The 21,544-nt window shown below is 37.6% G+C and overlaps 1 protein-coding gene across 1 annotated transcript in view; it reads right to left on the bottom strand.

Annotated features, from left to right (window-relative positions):
- The window catches only part of MED27 (mediator complex subunit 27), a 237,357-nt gene that overhangs the window by 65,838 nt on the left and 149,975 nt on the right, over positions 1 to 21,544 (bottom strand). Inside the window, exon 4 of the mRNA XM_020973552.2 lies at positions 14,424 to 14,517. Coding sequence (XP_020829211.1) covers positions 14,424 to 14,517 — 94 coding nt within the window. The remainder of the gene's footprint in view (positions 1 to 14,423; positions 14,518 to 21,544) is intronic.

Raw genomic sequence — 21,544 nt, 5'->3', positions numbered from 1 at the left:
TTCAAGCCACGCTTGTTTTTTATGATTTTGCAACATTCATTTTTGATTTTCTCGTACATGTGATTTCTTTTGTCCACCTATACTGTTTGTCACTGTGATTATTGATTGTTTTCTTGGCTGTTTACTCTGCAGTAGTTTACATAGATCTTTCCATGTTTCTCTATATTATTTACATTCATCATTTCTTACAGCATAGTAATACTACATTACATTTATGTACAATCAATACTGCTATAACACGAATTTGTTCCCACATGATGTATATATTAAGGAATAATTTGAGCATAACACAAACTTCAGGTTTGCTTATGCATGATTTTGTCTTCATGGGAGACAACTAAGAGAATATGAGCCACACCTATCCTTATCTGGTGCTACAAGTTTCCATCAGATTTGAGATATCCCTCCTTGCACCAGGTCTTCACAAGGACTCACAAGCTGTGACCTTTCTGATGTCCATTTCTACAAGAAAACTTCAGATCTTTTTCAAGAGTTATCATATATATACACACAGACTATTTTCTGTTACTGTAGGAACTATGAATGGAGCAAGGGTTGGTCCACACCTACTAACATCACCATCCTTCCACACCACTCACCTAGACTCCACCTCCAGTTATTATAGTATTTATGCATTAACCATTTAATATCTGTTCAGTTTTTCTACTATATTATACAGCTTCCTACCTTTTTTTAAATTTGCCATTGATGAAGGTTTTCTGTGTCATATGCCTTATCCCATTTTCCCTATAAGTCCTGTGGTTTTTATTCTGTGGTTCTGAACACTACAGTGATTTGTAGGAACGCAAATTGACTATATCACAATTTGTTTGGCTATCCCCCAACCAATGGGCATCTACTTTGCTTCCAATTATTTACTATCACAAAAAGTGCTGCTATAAATATTTTGGTGTTTATAGGATCTTTTTATCAAAGGCTTTCTTGGGGTATAAGCTCAGAAATTAAATCTCTAGGTCAAAGAGTATGGATATTTTAGTTACTTTATTTGCATAATTCCAAGTTGCTTTCATAAATGGTTGCAGCAATTTATAGCTCCCCAAATAATACATCAGTGTGCCCATCTTCCCACAATCCCCCCAACATTGAGTACGGTCATGTTTGCCAATTTGCAATCAAATTTATCTATTATTTTTTTTATAATTGTCTCTATCCCCTGTTTTGTTAAGAATGAATTTCCTAAACCATAGCTGTGATAGGTATACGATCTGCTTCTGTTCTAATTTTTTTTATAGTATTATCTTTAACATTAAGGTGACATATCTATTTAGAACATGGACTATATCAAAGTATTGGTCTAATTTCTGCCATCCTGCTTTCTAGTTTTTCCAGAAGTTTGTTTTAATAAAACATGTAGTTATTTCCTAAGTAATTTACTTTCTAATTTATGGCTATTGGGTTGAGTTCCATTGTTTCTGATTTTATCTCGTCTAGTCCATTCCACTGATGTACTTATTGTTCTTGTTGTTGTTGTTTTTAACCAATTCCAGATAGTTTTGATGACTACTGCTTTATAATACAGTTTGGGGCCTGAAATGCTATTCTTTCTTCATCTCTTCCTCTTTTCATTATTTCCCTTGATATTCTCCATCTTTTCTTTTTTCAAATAAAATGTTATCATTTTGTTAAGTTCCATAAAGTATCTCTTTGCTTATTTAATTAGTATAGTATTAAAAATGCAAATTAACTTTGGTAGTATTGTCATTTTTATTATATTGACACAGCCCAGCCATGAGTACTGGCTAGTTCTTTAGCTATTTTAGTTGCTCCTTTATTTCTTTAAGGAGCACTTTATAACTGAATCTATGCAAGTCTTTTGTATGCTTTATTAGATTGATCCCCAGATATTTTATGCATTTTGTAGTTATCTGGAATGGAATTTTGTTTTCTACTATTGCTTCATGTTTTTTTTTTTAATTATTAGGTGGAAATGAAGTTGATTATGAGAGTTTATTTTGAAGCCTGCCACTTTTCGGAAGCCATTGTCTCAATTAGTAGCTCTGCTGATTCCCTAGGATCTTCCAAGTAAACCATCATATGATAAGTAAATAGGGAGAGTTTTATCTCTTGTTTATCCATCTTGTACACTTTTAATTTGTTCTTCTCTTATTGCTATTGATAGAATTTTCAGAATGCTATCAAATAATAGCGAGAATGGGCATCTTTGCTTTATTCCTCTCTTTACTGGAAAAGGTTCTAGTGTATTCCCATTACATATAATGATGCTTGCTTTTGGATTTACATATTTTTCCTGATATTAAAAAAACCTATGGTTTGTAAGGTTTTTAGCATAAATGAGCATTGTACTTAGTCAAAGACTTTTTCTAAGTCTATTGAGATAGTCATGTGGCTTTAGATTTGGGGGGGGGAGGTTGCTTTTAATACGATTAATTATGTTGACTGCTTTTCTAATATTGAACCATTCTTGCATCCCTGGTAGAAATTTAATTTGGTCATAACAAATTAATCAACTGCTGTAATCTGACAGGATTTAATTTAAAACTTTTGAATTAATATTCATTAATAATGTTGGTCTGTAGTCCTCCTGTGTTTTACCATTTGCTGGTTTAGGTATTAGAATTACTATTGTCTCATAAAAGGACTCTGGTAGGGTGCTTTCTTTTTTTTTTTTTTAATTTTTTAGAATAATTTGTGTAGCATAGGTACTAATTATTCTTTAAAAGTCTGCTAGACCCAGCAGGAATAGATAGAAAGAGAAATTCTATTTAAAGTAACTGCAGACAATATAAAATACCTGGGAGTCTACCTGCCAAGACAAGCTGAGGAATTATATGAACACAATTATAAAACACTTTTCACACAAAGTAAGATCTAAATAGAGAAAATATCAGTTGCTCATGGGTAGACTGAGTTAATATAATAAAAATGCTAATTCCAACTAAATTAATTTACTTATTTAGTGCCATAACAAACTATTCAAAATTTTATTATATAGAGCTAAAAGAAAATAACAAAATTCATCTGGAAGAACAAATCGTCCAGAATATCAAAGGAATTAACGAAAAGAAATGCAAGGGAAGGTGGTTTAGCCATACTAGATCTAAAACTGTATTATAATGCATACATTATAAATCATTGAAACTATTTGGTACTGGCTAAGGAACAGAGTGGTGGATCAGTGGAACAGGTTAAGTACATAAGACACAGTAGTCAATGACTATAGTAATTTACTGTTTGATAAATCCAAAGACTCTAGTTTCTGGGGTAAGAATTCACTATTTGACAAAAACTGCTGGGAAAACTGGAAAATAATATGGCAGAAAATAGGCACAGACAACATCTCACACTGTATACCAAAACAAGGTCAAAATGAGTATGTGATTTAGACATAAAGGGTGATACCATAAGCAAATTAGGAGTGCAAGGATCTGTCAGATCTATGGACAAGGGAAGAATTCATGAACAAACAAGAGACAGAGAACATTATGAAATGCAAAACAGATAATTTTGATTACATTAAATTAAAAAGGTTTTATACAAACAAAGCCAATGCAACCAAGATTGGAAGGGAAGCAGAAAGCTCAGGAAACAATTTTTACAGCAAGTGTCTCTGATAAAGCCCTCATTTCTAAAGTATATAGAGAACTGAGTCAAATTTATAAGAATACAAGTCATTTCCCAATTGATAAATGGTCAAAGGATATGAACAGACAGTTTTCCAATGAAGAAATTAAAGCTATCTATAGTCATATGAAAAAATGATGTACATCACTATTGATTAGAGAAATGCAAATTAAAACAACTCTGAGGTACCACCTCACGTCTACTGAATTGGCTAATATGGCAGAAAAGGAAAATGATAAACGCTGGAGAAGATGTGGAAAAATTGGAACTCTAGTGCATTGTTGATGGAGTTGTGAACTGATCCAACCACTCTGGAAAGCAATTTGGAACTATGCCCAAAAGCTTTAAAAATGTGCATACCCTTTGATCCTACCATACTATCACTATCAGGTCTGTATCCCAAAGAGATCATAAAAATGGGAAAAGTATCCACATGTACAAAAATATTTATAGCAGCTCTTTTTCAGGTGGCAAAGAATTGGAAATTGATGCCCATCAATTGGGGAATGGCTGAATAAGTTGTGGTATATGAATGTAATGGAATACTATAGTGCTATAAGAGATGATAAGCAGGCAGACTTCAGAAAAACCTGGAAAGACTTGTATGGACTGATGTTGAGTGAAGTGAGCAGAACCAGGAGAACGTTGTACACAGTAACAGCCACGGTGTGCAATTACTAACTTTGACAGACTTAGCTCTTCTCAGCAATGCAAAGATCTAAGACATCTCCAAAAGTCTCATGGTAGAAAATGCTATCCACATCCAGAGAAAGAACTATGGAGTTTGAATGAAGATTGAAGCATACTATTTGCTTTTTTTTTTCTTTCTTCTGTTTTTTTTTTTGTTTCTTCTTTCTTGTGGTTCCTCCTATTAGTTCGAATTCTTCTTCACAACATGGCTAATGTGAAAATATGCTTAATGGGAATGTATATGTACAGCCTATATCAGATCACATGCTGTCTTGGGGAGGGAGGTGGGGAGAAAAAATTTAAAACTCAAAAGTGACTGCTGAAAACTAAAAATTAATTAAAAAATAAAACATTTAAAAAAAGAGAGAGAATTTTCCTAATGCATTTGAGTTTTTTATTCTGTTTAATTCTGCTATCACATACATAAATTCTGCTAACACAATTCTTATTTCTTTTTAACATGATTCAGGAAAGGTGTGATATGGTTCCATATACTCTTTAAAATTCACAGAGGCCTCTGCCTCATTAGGTACAGAATAATTTTTCTTCATTTTGCACCATTTATTCATAGATGCCTCTCACTATATCTGGAGGCCATATTTCCTTCTGCTATTAACATTGCGCTTATTCTCAAAGTCTCTGAGTTTTCTTCCTCTTGAGATCTGGATTATTTCTGTTTTTTTCTTACTTTCCACTATTGCTCACTTTCTGACTCCCTCCCCTCTGGTGGCAGTTTCCTTCCAAATGGGGTCTCAAAACTAACTCAAGCTTTTCCCCTACTGGGCGATTCATGGTTCACCAGCCTAGGTCTCTGCCCCCAATAACTTCTTGGGGAACAGGACTGGCCCCAGTTGAATGTTGGGCTCTTTCCTTCAGATTCAGTGGAGAAACACACAGCCCCATATATATGGGTCCTTCCTCATTCTCTTGCTTGGATCCAGCTTGGTTGCAGCACAGAATGATGCCCCAGGGTTATGGGAGCTTGAGCACATTTCTGATATCTGGAGTTTGGATCCCAAAGGTACTGGGAGATGTGTGGGGGGGATTAGGCTAGCGAGTTCTGTTAAAAATGCTGAAATCTGACCTGCCCATTCTCTATTCTGCTCTCCTGCAGAGCTCCACTGCAACACAGTGCTATCATGTAGCTATCACAGACTGAGAAAGTTGGTACTGCTTGGAGTTTAGACCTCTGCAGCACTAGGCAGAGGGAGGGAGAGTCAGGGTGTGGAGCTGAGATCTGTTGCAAGGACATGGGTTGGCTTGTGCAGTTGTGCTGTTGAGAGTATGGTGGGCAGTGGGGGAGGGGATGCTGAGTGAGTGTTCATTAGGGATTGCGGAACATTTGCCTTCTATGCTGTTATTTCATCAAGTTTTTACCTTGTTTGGGAACTTGGTGAATTAAAACTGTGGAGACAGCTAAAATTGCTTTATCTTTGGCGCATAATTCCTATTTTGGTTTGAGAGGTCCCAAGGATCAGAGATGTCTAGTCCTGTATTTTGTTTTGTCACACAACCTCTGCTTTACATCTAATATGGATGAACTAATTTAACTGCACTTACAGACTTATGATACAAAATCTCACACTTCTGATGTTTGGGGCATAATTCATCAGAAGGATACACTAACATATTATGTCTTTAGGTCTATGCACATCTGGATTACTCTGACTAGTTTCTTAGTCAAATACCCAGCCCAACAAGGGTTGGACTAGAAGCTCTGGGGTTGGTTATTCAGCGTAAGGACTCAGGGGGTTGACCTTTTGTTACTCCGTGGCAGCTGTATTTGGCTTAGAAACAGGACTCTCCAAGAGCATTTTGGTACTTGCTCTCTCTTTACCTTAATCCTGCCTCACCTCTATCTACAATGTGAGGAGGTTTTTAATCACTCACATGCTTAGGGAAATAGTTTATCACAAATTATACCAATTCCCAAACTGCAACACTGGCACTGGGGTCCCACTAGGTCTCAAGGTTCAGAGTGACAAATTACCTCAAGATTTAAACTGTCTACAATTTGTTGGCAGAGATACCTTGGCGAAGGAGGAACTAGCTGAAAAGGAATTAAAACTGTCCTTGCTCACTGACTATTCTGGAGTTCCAATTATTTTATGTTGTTTTTACACACACACACACACACACACACACACACTCTCTCTCTCTCTCTCTCACACACACCCCTTTCAGGAGAACTGTAACAGCAGCAAATTCAAGGGAAAGTTACAAACAATACATTTAGGTTATTTAATGTTCTCCAAATGTGTATGGTGACTTCTTTGGCCATTTAGACAGCTGCCTCAGCATTCTGTCCTGGTGCATTTCAGGAAACCATTAGATTCTATTTCCAATTAGATTTTACTCAGGAAAAAGAAACTGCCCTAGCTCCCTCAAAATAGATAGGACACTCCCTCTCTTCCCCGCCCCCCCTTCCCCTCCCCCACCACTTTCAGAAACCATTCTTAGATTGCTGAACTGATTTCGTGTGGCTCTGGTATGCCTTTTCCAAAGACACAAGAACCTACGTGAAATTACATTTGAAGAGTAATTAAGAATAGCAGAAAATTCAGTGGAAAATTCTAAGCAATACATTTAGGACTTTTTTTGTTGTTTTTTGCTTTTTATTTATTTATTTTTAGTTTTCGACAATCACTTCCACAAGATTTCAAGTTCCAAATTTTCACCCCATTTTTCCCCTCCTCCCACCCCAAGATGGCATGCATTCTGAATACCCCTTCCACTAGTCTGCCCTCCCTTCTGTCTCCCCCCCTTCACTTATCCTCTTCCCCTTCTATTTTCCTGTAGGGCAGGACAGATTTCTGTACCCCATTTCCTATATTTCTTATTTCCCAGCTGCATGTGAAAACATTTTTTTAAAACATGTGTTTTTAAAACTTTGGGTTCCAAATTTTCTCCCTTCCTCCCTTCCCACCCACCCTCACTGAAAAGGCAAGCAACTCAATATAGGTTATACATGTGCAGTTATACTGCAAAACACTTCCATAGTAGACATGTTGTGAAAAACTAACTTCATTTCCCTTAATCGTATCCTCCCCCCCCCATTTATTCTGTTCTTTCTTTTGACCCTGTCCCTCCTCAGAAGTGTTTGCTTCTGGTTACCCCCTCTCCCCATCTGCCCTCCCCTCTATCACCTCCCTGCTCTCTTGTCCCCTTCCCCCCCTCCATTTTCCTGTAGGGTAAGATAGATTTCCACACCCAATTGAGTGTGTATGTTATTCCCTCCTTAAGCCAAATCTGATGAAAATAAGATTCACTCATTCACTCTCACCTTCCCCATTTCCCGTCCACTGTAAGAGCTTTTTCTTATCTGTTTTTTTGTGAGATAATTTACCCCATTCTACCTCTCCCTTTCTCCTTCCGCCAGTATAATCCTTTCTCCCCACTTAATTTTTTTTCTCCAGATATCACTCCTTCATCTTCAACTCACCTTGTGCCCTCTATCTATCTATCTATCTATCTAATTTTTTTCTCTCCAACTACCCTAATACTGACAAAGATCTCATGAGTTATAAATATCATCTTTCCATGCAGGAATGTAAACAGTTCAACCTTAATAAGTCTCTTATGATTTCTCTTTCCTGTTTACCTCTTCATGTTCCACTTGAGTCTTGTATTTGAAAGTCAAATTTTCTATTCAGCTCTGGTCTTCTCATCAAGAATGCTTGAAAGTCCTCTATTTCACTGAATGACCATTTTTCCCCCTGAAGGATTACACTCAGTTTTGCTGGGTAGGCGATTCTTGGTTGTAATCCTATCTCCTTTGCCCTCCAGAATATTATATTCCATGCCCTGTGGTCCTTTAATGTAGAAGCTGCTACATCTTCTGCTATCCTGATTGTTTTTCCACAATACTTAAATTGTTTCTTTCTAGCAGCTTGTGATATTTTCTCCTTCACCTGGGAACTCTGGAATTTGGCCACAATATTCCTAGGAGTTTTCCTTTGGGGATCTCTTTCAGGAGGAGATCGGTGGATTCTTTCCATTTCTATTTTGCCTTCTGGTTCTAATATATCAGGGCAGTTTTCCTTGATAATTTCTTGAAAGATGATGTCTAGGCTCTTTTTTTGATCATGGCTTTCAGGTAGTCCAATAATTTTAAAATTATCTCTCCTGGACCTATTTTCCAGGTCAGCTGTTTTTCCAATGAGATATTTCACACTGCTTTCTAATTTTTCATTGTTTTGGATTTGTTTTACAGTGTCTTGATTTCTCATAAAGTCACTATCTTCCAATTGCTCTATTCTAATTTTTAAGGAAGTATTTTCTTTAGTAAGCTTTTGGACTTCCTTTTTCATTTGGCCAATTTTTCTTTTTAGGGCATTCTCCTCATTAGCTTTTTGGACCTCTTTTGCCATTTGGGTTAGGCTATTTTTTAAGGTGTTATTTTCTTCAGAATATTTTTGGGTCTCCTTTAGCAAGCTGTTGACTTGTTTTTCATGATTTTCTTGCATCACTTTCATTTCTCTTCCCAGTTTTTCCTCTACTTCTCTTACTTGCTTCTCAAAATCCTTTCTGAGCTCTTCCATGGCCTGGGACTGATTCATATTTTTCTTGGAGGCTTTGGATATAGGAGCTTTGACTGTGTTGTCTTCTTCTGGTTGCATATTTCGATCTTCTTTGTCACCAAAGTAAGATAATATAGTCTGACTCTTTTTGCACTGCTTGCTCATGATCCTGGCCAATTACTTGAGTTATAAACTCTCTGTCAAGGTAGGGGTCTATTTCCAGTGTGGAGAATGTACTGTCCCAAGCTTCAGGGGTTTTGTGCAGATGTTTTCAGAGATACTTGTAGGGACCTGTAAATTTTCAGTTCTTCCAAGGTGCTATGATCAAGCACGAGGTGTTTATTCCTTTCCTGGCCTGTGCTCTGGTCTATGAGTAACCACAAGCACTCTTTTCTACCTTGGAACTGTGAGGAGGATTATATCTTCATCACCACTACAAGCTTCACCAGGCCAACACTCCTCTTTGCCCTAAGACCACTACCCAGAATTGTGACCCAGATCCAAGCAGGGCAAAGCAAAAGAATCCTGCACCAGCAGAGAGATCTCTGAAATACCCCTCTGATCAACCACTTGATTCCCCCTCAGTCTGTGGGCAGGAAACTCAGGAGGCAGCCGCCACCCAGGGGCTGCGCTCGGGGACTGGAGCTGAAACCTCCATGCCTCTCTCTCACCGCAGAAACAGTCTTTCCACACTGACCTTCTAAGTTGTCTTTGCTGTTTGTGGGATGAGATTTCTGGAATCCACCACAGCTCCCCGTGATTCAGTCCTCTGAGGCCTGCTCCAGGCTCACTGCGGCCTGCATGCCCACGCAGGCCTGCGCTCCTCTACCTTTCTGATCAGCCATCCAGGTTGTCTTGGGCTGGAAGTTTGTTTCACTTTGTCTTTTTGTTGGTTCTGCTGCTTTAGAATTTGTTTAGAGCCATTTTTTACAGGTATTTGGAAGGGTTTGGGGGAGAGTTCAAGCAAGTCACTACTTTCACTCTGTCATCTTGGCTCCGCCCCCACATTTAGACCTTTTAATGCTCCTTTAATATATTTAGGCACTTCTTTGGCTATCCATACAGCAGCATGGAATACTACCTTTGGGGGGGGGGGCGTGCTAGGCAATGGGGTTAAGTAACTTGCCCAGGGTCACACAGCTAGTAAGAGTTATGCGTCTGAGGCCGAATTTGAACTCAGGTCCTCCTGAATCCAGGGCCGGTGCTCTATCCACTGCGCCCCCTAGCTGCCCCTGGAATACTACTTATATAGAACTAGCTGCCAACAAAAACTCACTAGTCAACATAAAATTAAGTATTATCTAGATTAGTATTAAATAGATTAGGGGAGGAGGTTTCTTTCTCACTGTCATACTTTTCTCCCCATCACAAAATTAGCTTGTGAGTCTCCTGGATCACCTGGACACAATTCAAAGGGATACTGGAGTGTGTAGGCAAGGAAGAACAACTCAGCATCTGCTCTGGTTGTAGCAGGTCATAGAGATACTTCTAGATGTCTTCACCTACTTACTCTTTCTCTCCATTCCTGCTGCCAATATCTTAGATCAGACCATACCTAACACCTAAACTACTGTGATGGCCAACTAACTGGCCATACTACCTCTACTCTGGCTCTCCCACAATTCTAATCTCGAGCAGACATGGCTTCCAGATTAATCTTCCTCAAACACAACTTTTACCATGCTACTTAACTCATCTGACTAAAAAACTATTAATTTCTTCAGTGTCTTCAACAGGAATCTACTTTTTATCCTGATACGGACCTTCTGTTTTATTTCTAAGACTCTAGTCTTAACAGTGAAAGGTGATGCTAAAGGCAGGGGCTAACAAACAGATATAAATTAACATCCCTTCTCTGTGGAGAAGATGCCTAAGCTTCAGAGAAGGGGTGTGTGTGGCAACAGCAACTAACTTCGAGCTAGATCTAATAACAGTGGAGAGCTACCCACAAATCTCAATCACCATATTAGTTTGGTCTTAGTAATTACAAGTATGCTCTAGAAAAACTAATGATGTCAGAGAAGAACAAATCAAGGAAAAAGGCTGAACTTCTAAAGGCCCAGAGAAAGGCAGAACTGCTCTAAGAACAGGGCCTTGAGAGGGACAGGAGTACTACAAAGCAATCTATATGCCAAAGGGATAGGGAGTCCATACCGAAAGAAAAGAATAGAAGGTAGGTTCCCAAGGGGATTTAGAATCTTCAACAAATTCTAAAAATACTGATTCAACTCTGGGCTAGTAATGTCGTTTAGGAGTCAACCCAGACAAAGCTGTAGTGGAAGACTGGAAATGGGCATTGGGTGACTCCATGTCAACCAATTCAATCCATAGCTGGATTTTATTTTCTTATGATAAAAACTGTTTTCAGTAAAGTTATTTCTTCCTTCTATTTTGCTTCCCTCATAAGAGGACTGACTTAAGATAAGAGGCAAGGCTAAGAAATAGTCAGTGAAGGAATCTACAGAAAGGCTTGGCTCCACTTAGATTTCCATGAAGACAAAGGATGAGTCCCAACCGCTTCTGGGATTCTATTTACTTCCCCCTTGGGATTTTTGACTCCAAAAAATTTCGCTGTAGCCACTCTCAGTGAAAAATCTTTTTAAAGAGACAGTGAATTGAAATCAATTTAAATTTTTGGAGAATTTTCATGGCACTTGCAGCCAGTCGGGAATTTTGGGAACTAGAGTCAGAAATCATTTATGCTATTCCTACTGGCAAAGAACATCTAATGACAGTTCTTACCAGTAGTCAGTTCAACTTGCCTCTTTTCTTTATTCTTTAAACAATAATACAAGAAAATACTACACCAAAAGTTATCTTTGGTTGTGACTCACATGACCAATAACCACACCCATAAATATTTACAACTTTCATCTAGATCCCTGTGTCAATACATGAAGGCAACCACTTTGAGGTATTTGGATCTGCAATCAATCATCCTCAGGTATAAAATTACATGTACATTATACATGTAAAATGAGTTGCACCCTTGAGTAGAGCCCAAAAGCCCTCTCATCAGTCTATTAACACAGAAGCTCCCTGTGAAAATTGATGTGGCCAATATGTCATTGTGATATAAAAGCCTGTTTTCTCAGGTGTAAGTAACTCTAATATCTTGGACCTGTTTATCGATAATCTAGCCTTCACTGCTTATTCACTCCAATGCCAAATTCCTACCTTCATCATGAAACAGAAGCTAAATGACCTAGAGATAATTTGAACGAACCTCTTTCTCTAAGGATGCTTTCATTTTTATCTTCATTAACTTCTCTGCTCATTGGCAGGTGTGCTAAACACAGGAGTCCAGTCTACAGGTTCTTAAATATAAGACAATCTATATGTCTAACCAAGGAAGGCAGTGGTATTCATTCATGTGCAAAAACATCTTATATGGAAAAAATTCCTTTTCCTATAAATTAAAAGTATTATTTTACCCCCTTATCCCCAAGAATACTCTGATATATAAAAAGCAACTTCTGGTACTCAGAAGAGCATTGCTAAGACTGTTTCCCAGTCAAGTATAATAAATTAACCTTTGTAAACTTTAAAATATTATATGTGATTTGATGTTATTGTCATTACCAGTTCAAATTTCCCACTGACCCCTACCCTTCATTTAAACAACAACCAAAAAGGCATTTAACAATCACCAAATTGATCTCTCCCTAAGATACAAACCACTACATAAGCCAAATAAGCATTCTTACTACTTGCTTTATCTATATACTCTGACTAGGTGAGTGGCTATTTGTAAGACTGAACAAAAGTGAAATACCAGACCCAGACAACCACTCACTCTAGGCTCTCAACAAATGGTAGCAATTAGACTGAAGAGGAAAGGACACTGCATTTTAACTCCCTGTCTCACTGATATCCCATCAAAACCAGCTGCTCTTACTTAATAAACTTTGTTTCCTTTGAAATGTAGAATCTTTTTAAAAAAACTGTCTTCACTTAATTGTTCTCCAAAAGAGTATTATTAAAAACAAACACTCGGAAATGCTTTTCATCCTTGAAGTGCTCCATAACTACCTAATTAATAATCTAATTTAGGATTTCTACTAGCATCTTCATTTCAAAGCATAATGACCTTTTGTGAATCTATACATATGATAAAGAGGTAACAACAAAATCCCACATTTTATGGACTGACAAGGAAAAGACATAAGAAAATGAGAACTACTGAGGTCAACATGACTGGTGCTGACCAACAAACCAAAAAAAAAGATGGATTTTGGGCAGCGAGGTGGTGCAGTGGATAGAGCACCAGCCCTGAAGTCAGGAGGACCTGAGTTCAAATCTGACCTCAGACCAACCACTTGACACTTACTAGCTGTATGACCCTGCCCATGTCACTTAACCCCAATTGTCTAAAAAGAAAAAGAAAAAAAATTTTAAATTTTAAAATTTAAAAAATTTTTTAAAAAAATGTATTCATCAGAAACACTAGAATCTCTGATCATAAGACTAGTGCACTCTCTCTACCTTTATTTTTATTTTCTATTTTTTTTTGGCCAAGCAATGGGATTAAGTGACTTGTCCAGGGTCACACGGCCAATAAGTGTCAAGTGTCCAAGGCTGGATTTGAACTCAGGTCCTCCTGACTCTAGGGCCAATGCTCTATCCATTGTGCCACCTAGCTGCCCCCTCTATCTTTATTTTATAAAGACATATTTTCAGTTACTACAGCACCTCTTCCTATTTAAAATTGTAATTCATAACAGTTTTCAATGGTCAAATATCATTTGCTTTTGATAGACTTAAAATCACAGAATTTGGGGAAACTAAAAATCAGCCTAATCTAACTCCTTCATTTTTATGAAGGAACAAAGTAAGGCCCAAAGAGCTGCCGTAAACTGCATGAGGTTTACAGTGGAGCTGGAATTAGGACACTGACCTTCTAAATTTCAGTATGATAATCTTTCTACTGCAATATGCAGCATCTTAGGATAAAACACTAGAGCGTCAACAAAATTGCTGCCCTTGAGGTTCATACCATGTGACCTCATTATAGGGAAGAAGATCTTATAAAGAGGTACTTACTTTCTTTGTGTAATTTAATAACCAAACTCCTTGGAGGAGGTCTATTTCTTTTTTTTTTAAATAAATTTTTATAGATAATTTGTTTTTTACCTTGCCTAAATTTCCTCCTCTATATTTCCTTATCCTTCCTCCCAGAAAGTCATCCATCCTATGAAACAAAGATTATTTTTTAAGGGGGAAAAAATCAGTAAAATCAATCAATACATTGAAAAAAAATCTGAAAACATGAAGTGTTTCATATCTGTGGACCTCCTCCTACTACAAAGGAGTAGGGGGAGGTGACTTATCATAGATAAGGTTCACTTCTAAAGTCTCTTTCAGCTCTAAAATTCTATGATTTTGTGAACATGATACAATAGAATGTCACAGAGCACATATTGTTGTTGATATTGGGGAACTGTATTTTCTTTCTTAGAGACAGACATATACCATTAAAAAGAGACACACTGTTGTCCATCCAATTAGAGCCTAATTTACATCAATAAGGGCCTAATATTCAGGACTAGAAAAGTAATCTCAGTCAACTTTTCTCTATAATTCCCTTCAACTTGATCAAATGAGTCTTACCAAAAGCATTGCAGATGTTCCATTGGGTCTCGACAAATGAATCGACATTTCAGGGAACATCCTATCAATACGGCTGATCACATCATCAACATACCTAAGTAGGAAAAAAAAAGTACAGATATAAATTATAGCAACATTCAAAGTAATGACAAGCAACAAACTGCTAAGGATTTCTTTATATCACTCAACTTTTTTTTGAGGGGACTAATCTCAAGTTGCTATAATAAAATACTATCTTATGCTTTGAAAATCTTTACTTACTGAAGATACCTGGTTCAGGTAAGTGCTTTTGGGTAGATAATTCACCAATAGCAAGAGAAAAATAAACCAGCACATTCTGTGTAATAATCTTAATAATGGGTGGCCACTCTCTTAATGAAGGCTCACAATGAAGAAGTTGATTTTGTAACAAGAAAAATGATTTCTCCAACTCAGATGCTTTCAGCATGAAATCCTGTGACGGTATATCCTCATCTTGAAATTCCCAACGGACGCATAGAGAATAAACTACCTCATGACTATGGGATAACAAAAGGCTGGATATGATACTGAACAAAATGGTTTATTAGAAATCAGAGACAAATGGAAAAGTGCTATATTCAGAGAAGCAACGTAACAATGCAAAATCAAACAGGAAAAAAACTTTAGCCAAAAGCCCTGTAATATTAATAAAAAATGCATACAAACTTGAATGTATTAAGAGAAAGTCTTTATCTTTCAGCACAAATTAGAACTTTACCATAGCATTATACCTAATTTTCAATTCAATTAAATAAGCAGTTATTAAAGACCTACTAGATTGCCAGGTACTGTTCTAGACACCAGGGATACAAAAACAAAAATGAAAATGAAAACTCAGCCTTAAGGACATTAATACTATAAGGAAACCACATGTACACACAGAAAAGTAGATACAAAATATACATAAAGTTATAAGAAAGTAATTTAGGCAAGGATGGAAGGAGCACTGACAACTGGAAGGCAATCAGGAAATTTCTCATAGAGGAGGTAGCATCTAAAGAGGTGTTCATGTGTAGATGAAATGTTGTCTAAGGGAATGAGCAAGCAGGCTAGTTTGGCTGACACATTGCATGTTATGTGTTAAGGAGAATACTATGAAATAAGTCTGAAAAGATAGGTTAAAATCAGAATGTAAAGAATTTTAAATGCCAAGGAGAGGAGTTTGCATCTCATCCTGGAGACAATACAAAGTCACCGAAGCTTTGCTACAAATGTGGAATCTGTGTGAATGACAGACAGGAAAAGGGAGAGACTAGGGTTTGCGAGTCCACTGACACAGTTTAGGTGAGTGATAGGTGATGAGGCCCATCTAGGGCACTGGCTGCATGAGGAGAAAAAAGGCAGGAAGATGTGGGAGAAGTTGTGGAAGTAGAACTGAGATTTGGCAAATGACTGCATGTAAGGGGAGAGGGATAAGAGAATCAAAGATGACTCCAAACCTGGGTGATTAGAAACAGGCAAATTCTGAAGACAGAGCTCGGTCTTTGCATTTTAAGAGAAGGGGGAAAATCTGGAGCAAAGAAAAAGGAAAACAAGTTCAAGAAGCTGATGAGTGTTTATTTGGAAGAAGAGAAGACTGGAGATTGAATCTCAGCTCTCTTTAGGTTGGATGCTACAAGAAAAAAAATGCTATTTATTGCCACAAAGACCCAAACAAAGGGAAATCAGCTAAAAGACAGAATATACCTAGATAGAAGGAGGAGTTTCTTCAGAGTGAAGCTGATTAAACATCAAATAAGACTATCAATAAAGGTTCTGAATTTCCATTCTGGTGCTCTTTAAAAACAGGATAGACAACCATCTGTCCTGAATGGTTAAAGAAACGAACTGCCCAAGGCAACATACAACCTCCTGAGGTTCTTTACAGCTTTTTTGACTTTATGCCACATAGTCTCAGCTTCAGCTCAAAAAGATACAAAAAATTTGGGGGAGGGCTCAGGAAACTAATGGAAAAAAATAAGTGAAAAAGGAACATGTTTCTTGGGATCACGGAAGATATATAACAAAGCCCCATTTAAAAAAAACCCAACAAGACAGCATGCCAACATTATGCATCAGTATCATTTGAATCATTTCTGAATGTCGTAATTTCTTTTTCTTCTATGATTGTATGTGTGATTTAGATTGGGCTCAGTAGAAAGGAAAAATCAGCTGTCACATGCATGTGAATGGAGTCATTGCTAACTATATGCTAATGAGGGGGGAGGGCAATGTCTTCTGAACTGAACCTCAATCAATAGATATCATAGCTTTGGAAGTCTAATGCAAAGAAGCATGTCAAGCTTCAATGCGATGGTAACATAATAGTTTGCCCTCCATTGCACCTTTTACCTTGAAGGTTCCAAAATGCTTTTCTTAATGAAGTAAGAAAACCGAGGCACAGGTTAACTAAAATGATTATCTCAGGTCAAAAAATAAGTAAAAGAAAAGAAAGTCAGACACCAAACTGGAGGATTCCAGGACTCTAAGCACTTGCTTGTGCTTTCAAAAAGATCCAGTTTTGAAATCAGGCAGTACCATACAGTGTCTGAAGAAAAACAGTCAAATATTGTACAATCTTAAGATCTGTACTTTATCTTGGGGGATAGTGGACAGGTGAACGAGGAAATATGTCCCCAGGAGGCAGAAGGGAAAAGGCAGAACAGTATATAAAAGATGCAGTAGAGAGGAAGAGTGCAGGAGGTAGGAAGGAGAATCTAGGCTATCAGAAAAGCCCAGAACAGGTTATTAAAATGTTATCGAGCAAAAGCATTTCTAAAAAAAGGGAATGCTTTTCATTCACGTGCCTGATATGAGGAAGATGTCATCTGTAAAAGGCAATTTGTGTTATGTATTCATGTATTTGCCAAGTAGAGAAAGGAAGAAACCCAGGAGCATCTTTACTAAGGAAAACAATGTCTTTATTCTCAGGACAAAACCAAAACATTTCCCTTTTAAAAATGCATCAAAACCTCTTGAATTTAGTATCACAGACTGCCAGAAGTGACAGAGAAAAGGAAAGCTCAGAACTTCGAATTCAAAATCCAATGGGAACTGCCACTTTTCTTTTGCATTCTTTGTCATACCACCTCTCTGGTGATATTTCTTAGAATGATGCTCTCCAGAGCAGTACAGGCTGCTAGAAATACCTGAATGGTGTCTGAAAACACTTTTGCTATGAGTAAGCACTCATTTAGCAAAATCTGGACAGGCTTTATTTGCAGGCCTGGGAACAGGTAGGAACACAGTGCTCTACTCCTACACTTTTACCATATGTTGTACTCCAGGCTATAGCAGAATTGAATTACTTTAATTTTTACCTTTTGGATACAGTCAAACAAGCAGGAACACAGCAGTGGTAACTAGTTTACACTTGGGCAGACGCAGTGCTGAAAGACATTAATTTAGTGCCAAATTGAGCGGTGAGTCACAATTTGCACATATCTGTCAACCTGTTAACACGGTAATAACTTGGAAAGATTGCAGTTCCTATTTACATTGCAGAAGGCATCATGCTTTCTGTGATAATGCTGTTTTAAAATGGAGAGCTGTTTGGTTCTAATTTCAACCCAATGTAAACCTGAATTTTTATTTTCCAATAGAAAAAAAAATTAACTATTATGACAAGTAAGGTTTTCTCTTGCTGTCCTATTCATTGACTTTCCCTGATCACTAGTGTCTCACTTCAGATAGACTTGCCTTGGTTCACTCAAACTTATCCTCATTTTTTTGGGGGGGGGTGAGGCAATGGGGTGAAATGATTTACTCAGGGTCACACAGCTAGTAAGTACCAAGTATCTGAGGCCAAATTTGAACTCAGGTCTTCCTGAATCCAGGGCCAGTGCTCTATCCAGTATATCATCTAGCTGCCCCATATCCTCATTTTCAAATGGCTTTTACTTGATAGTATAGCTTCTCCGACCTCATTGCTCCATAGTAGGTTCCAGAACATGTCACCTACATTCATTGGGCCTAATTTTTAACTTGATCCCATCCAGAACATCCTCCATCTCTGGTACTGCATCGAATATACTCTCTCCAAGTCTCCACCAGAGAACCTGCCTCAAGGCCTAAATCTCAGCGCCTAGTCTCAATTCTAACATTCTCAACCTGACACATGAAAGATAACTGCTCTTCTCAGAATGCTTCCTGACCTTCATTCCTCTGACAACAAGACACTTGTCCCCTCCTGAGACTCCTCCTCTGTCACAGCTTGTTTCTCCACACAGAACTGTAGACCCAGCAAGGCCCTGGAAGATCATCTAGCTAGCCTGGCTCATCCAGTGCTAGTGGCCTTGTTCAGTACAGCATCCAGGCTCTATCTGCAAACCTCCAGAGTCAGGCAGCAAACACTTCTCAAGGCAATCAGGTCTGTTACTGCTCAAGTACAGGAAAAGTCTTCCTCATACTGAGCTAAAATCTTTTTCTCTGTCCTGTCCATTTATTTGTCCCAATTCTGTCTATGGTATACAAAGCTAGCTCAACCCCTTGACTGCTTTCAAATATTTGAGGAGAGCTATCATGTCTCCTCTTAATCTTTTCAGGCTAAATATCCTCAGTTCCTTCAATTATTATTCTTTTAGACATGGTTCCAGAACCTTCACTGCCCACGCCACCCTTCCTTTGGACCCACTCTAATTTGTCTATGTCCTTAAAATTTGTTAATCCAAATCGAAAATGCCACTACTGATGTGGTCTGAATAGTACAATGAGATCAGTACCTTCTGTGACTTATTTACCACTGAGAAGCAGCATGGCATGGAATAAGGCATGTCGAACCTTCAGAGTCAGAAGCAACCTTGGTCTGAATCTTATTTCTGATACTTATTAGCAATAGGACCACAGCGAGTTTCTTCATCTGTAAAATGTGAATAAAATACCAGGAGCACCTACTTCATTGGGTTTGCTGTGAGGTTCAAGTAAGATAATGCACGTAAAGTACTTTGCAAACCTTAAAATATTATACATCAGCTATCACTATCAACATTAATACATCCTAAGACTGTGTGTTTTTTTTTAATGCAGCAATATCATAGTGACAGCTTGTATTGAGTTTGTGGTCATCTTAAACCCCCAGGTCTTTTTTACGTGAGCTACTTCCAAGCTGAGTTTTCTTCAGCCTATACTTTGACATACACCTTTCAGAAGACAGTCTTCCGGGGCAGCTAGGTGGTGCAGTGGATAGAGCACCAGACCTGGACTCAGGAGGATCTGAGTTCAAATGTGACCTCAGACACTTACTAGCTGTGTGACCCTGGGCAAGTCACTTAACCTCAACTTTAAAAAAAACCTAAACAGAAGGCAATCTTCTCTTTTTTCCTCAAATTTACTTCCTGATGATTTCATCTGTTTTCATGGCCTTGGCAGTGGTCTGAATGCAAATGATTCTGCTCTACTTTGCCACCCACAACCTTACTCCAAAACCACATCTCCCACACTTCACAGGATCTCTCCAAGCTAGAGGTCTTGCCCGCCAACTCAAGCTTAAAATGGCAAACACCAGGCTCCAACAGCTCTCTTTGGCTGCCTAACTGGCTATGATAAAACTTAAGAGCTAATATTAAACTACAATGACACAATGCAGGTCTCAGCCAAACAGCTACTTACCAAGTGTGGTTATAGTAGGAAAAGGCCTGGAGTTTGAGTAAGAGAACCTGGGTTTCAAATCCTAGTTCTTCTATCTACTACCTTGGCGACCTTGGGAAAGTCACTTAACTTCTCATCCTCGGTTTCTTCTGAATGAGGAGAATGAACTACATGATCTCTAAGGTTTTTCTCGAATTCTTAATCCCATGAATTACAATACAGTGTTCTTTAACAAATAAAATAATTTTAGATGATAGAAAGTCTTGTTATATTAGCCTATAAGTCAGTATCAGTAGCAGCCAAAGAGCTCACAAAAACCGCCTCCCCACAAAAAAGCAGAGATTTAAGTCTTATAGCTTAATATGTATCTAAAAAAATCTCCATATCTGTTTTAGTATAAGCTAAAGCCTTCTAAAGTAGTGTTATGCTATTGACACACAAGTTTCTAAATGCTGCTTTTAATGAACTAATTAATTCTGTAAAATACTAGTACGAAGATGTGTTATCAAATTGGGATTAAAATGCCAAAATGATTGCAAAATGTAGAAGCTATCTCCAAAGATCTAAATTCTGTAAAAGCTTAATTCCAAAGCCCCTATCAAAATGTAAAAAAATTATTTGACATTAAAGTCTCAGCATTTAATGTTGGACAGATGGCTTAGTTTTCTAGAATCTGACCTGCGTGTGTGTGTGTGTGTGTGTGTGTGTGTGTGTGTGTGTGTGTGTGAGAGAGAGAGAGAGAGAAAGAGAGAGACAGTGTCTCAACTGGATTCAATCCAGTGATCTTGGTTGTGTGATGCTTAGCAGCTAAGTAAGATTTAAATAGCATTTATCCCACACAGTGTGTAAGATACATGCTGTTCATTTTCCCCACCCATACAAAATCCAAAAGTGAAGAATATATGTAATAATATCCCACTTTACTGTAAAAGGGCAATGCCCAGTACATGTCAAAAAAGGGAAACAATCACCTCATCTAGAAACAATTTCAAAAATGTTCTCTATACCTTTTCAGACTGAAATAATTTAACAATCCTTTCATACCAAGTGGCAACAGATGGAGGTTGTTTAACTATTCCATGAGTAACTGAAACCACAACTATTCCCTATAACCATCATTCCAGATGTACTAAGGAAGAGTATTATAAACTTAGATCAACTTTGCTTACTTTTCAGATTCTCTGCATGTATTTGCACTTCTGTGTGCATTCCACAAGATTTTCTCCAAGTCTTTGGCAAAAAAAAAAATTAAAAACTACAATCTGAAAAACACAATGATTTGTCTAATTTTTCATCATCAGATATTATCCAATCAAAAATTATATGTATGTTTGCTTTTCATTAACTAATTAATTCTGCAAAACATTAGGACAAAGATGTGTTTTATTAACTTGGGATTAAAATAACAAAATCATTAGGAAATACAGAAGCTATCTCCAAAGATATGAATCCTGTAAAACCTTAATTCTATAGCACCTATCAAAATGCAAAAAATTATAAGACATTAAAACCTCAGTTTTCATGGGTGTGTGTGT

The sequence above is a fragment of the Phascolarctos cinereus genome, unplaced genomic scaffold (assembly GCF_003287225.1).
Source record: "Phascolarctos cinereus isolate Bilbo 61053 unplaced genomic scaffold, phaCin_HiC Scaffold_2;HRSCAF=192, whole genome shotgun sequence".
Classification (NCBI taxonomy): Eukaryota; Metazoa; Chordata; class Mammalia; order Diprotodontia; family Phascolarctidae; genus Phascolarctos; species Phascolarctos cinereus.
This window is presented reverse-complemented; position numbering and strand designations above follow the sequence as displayed.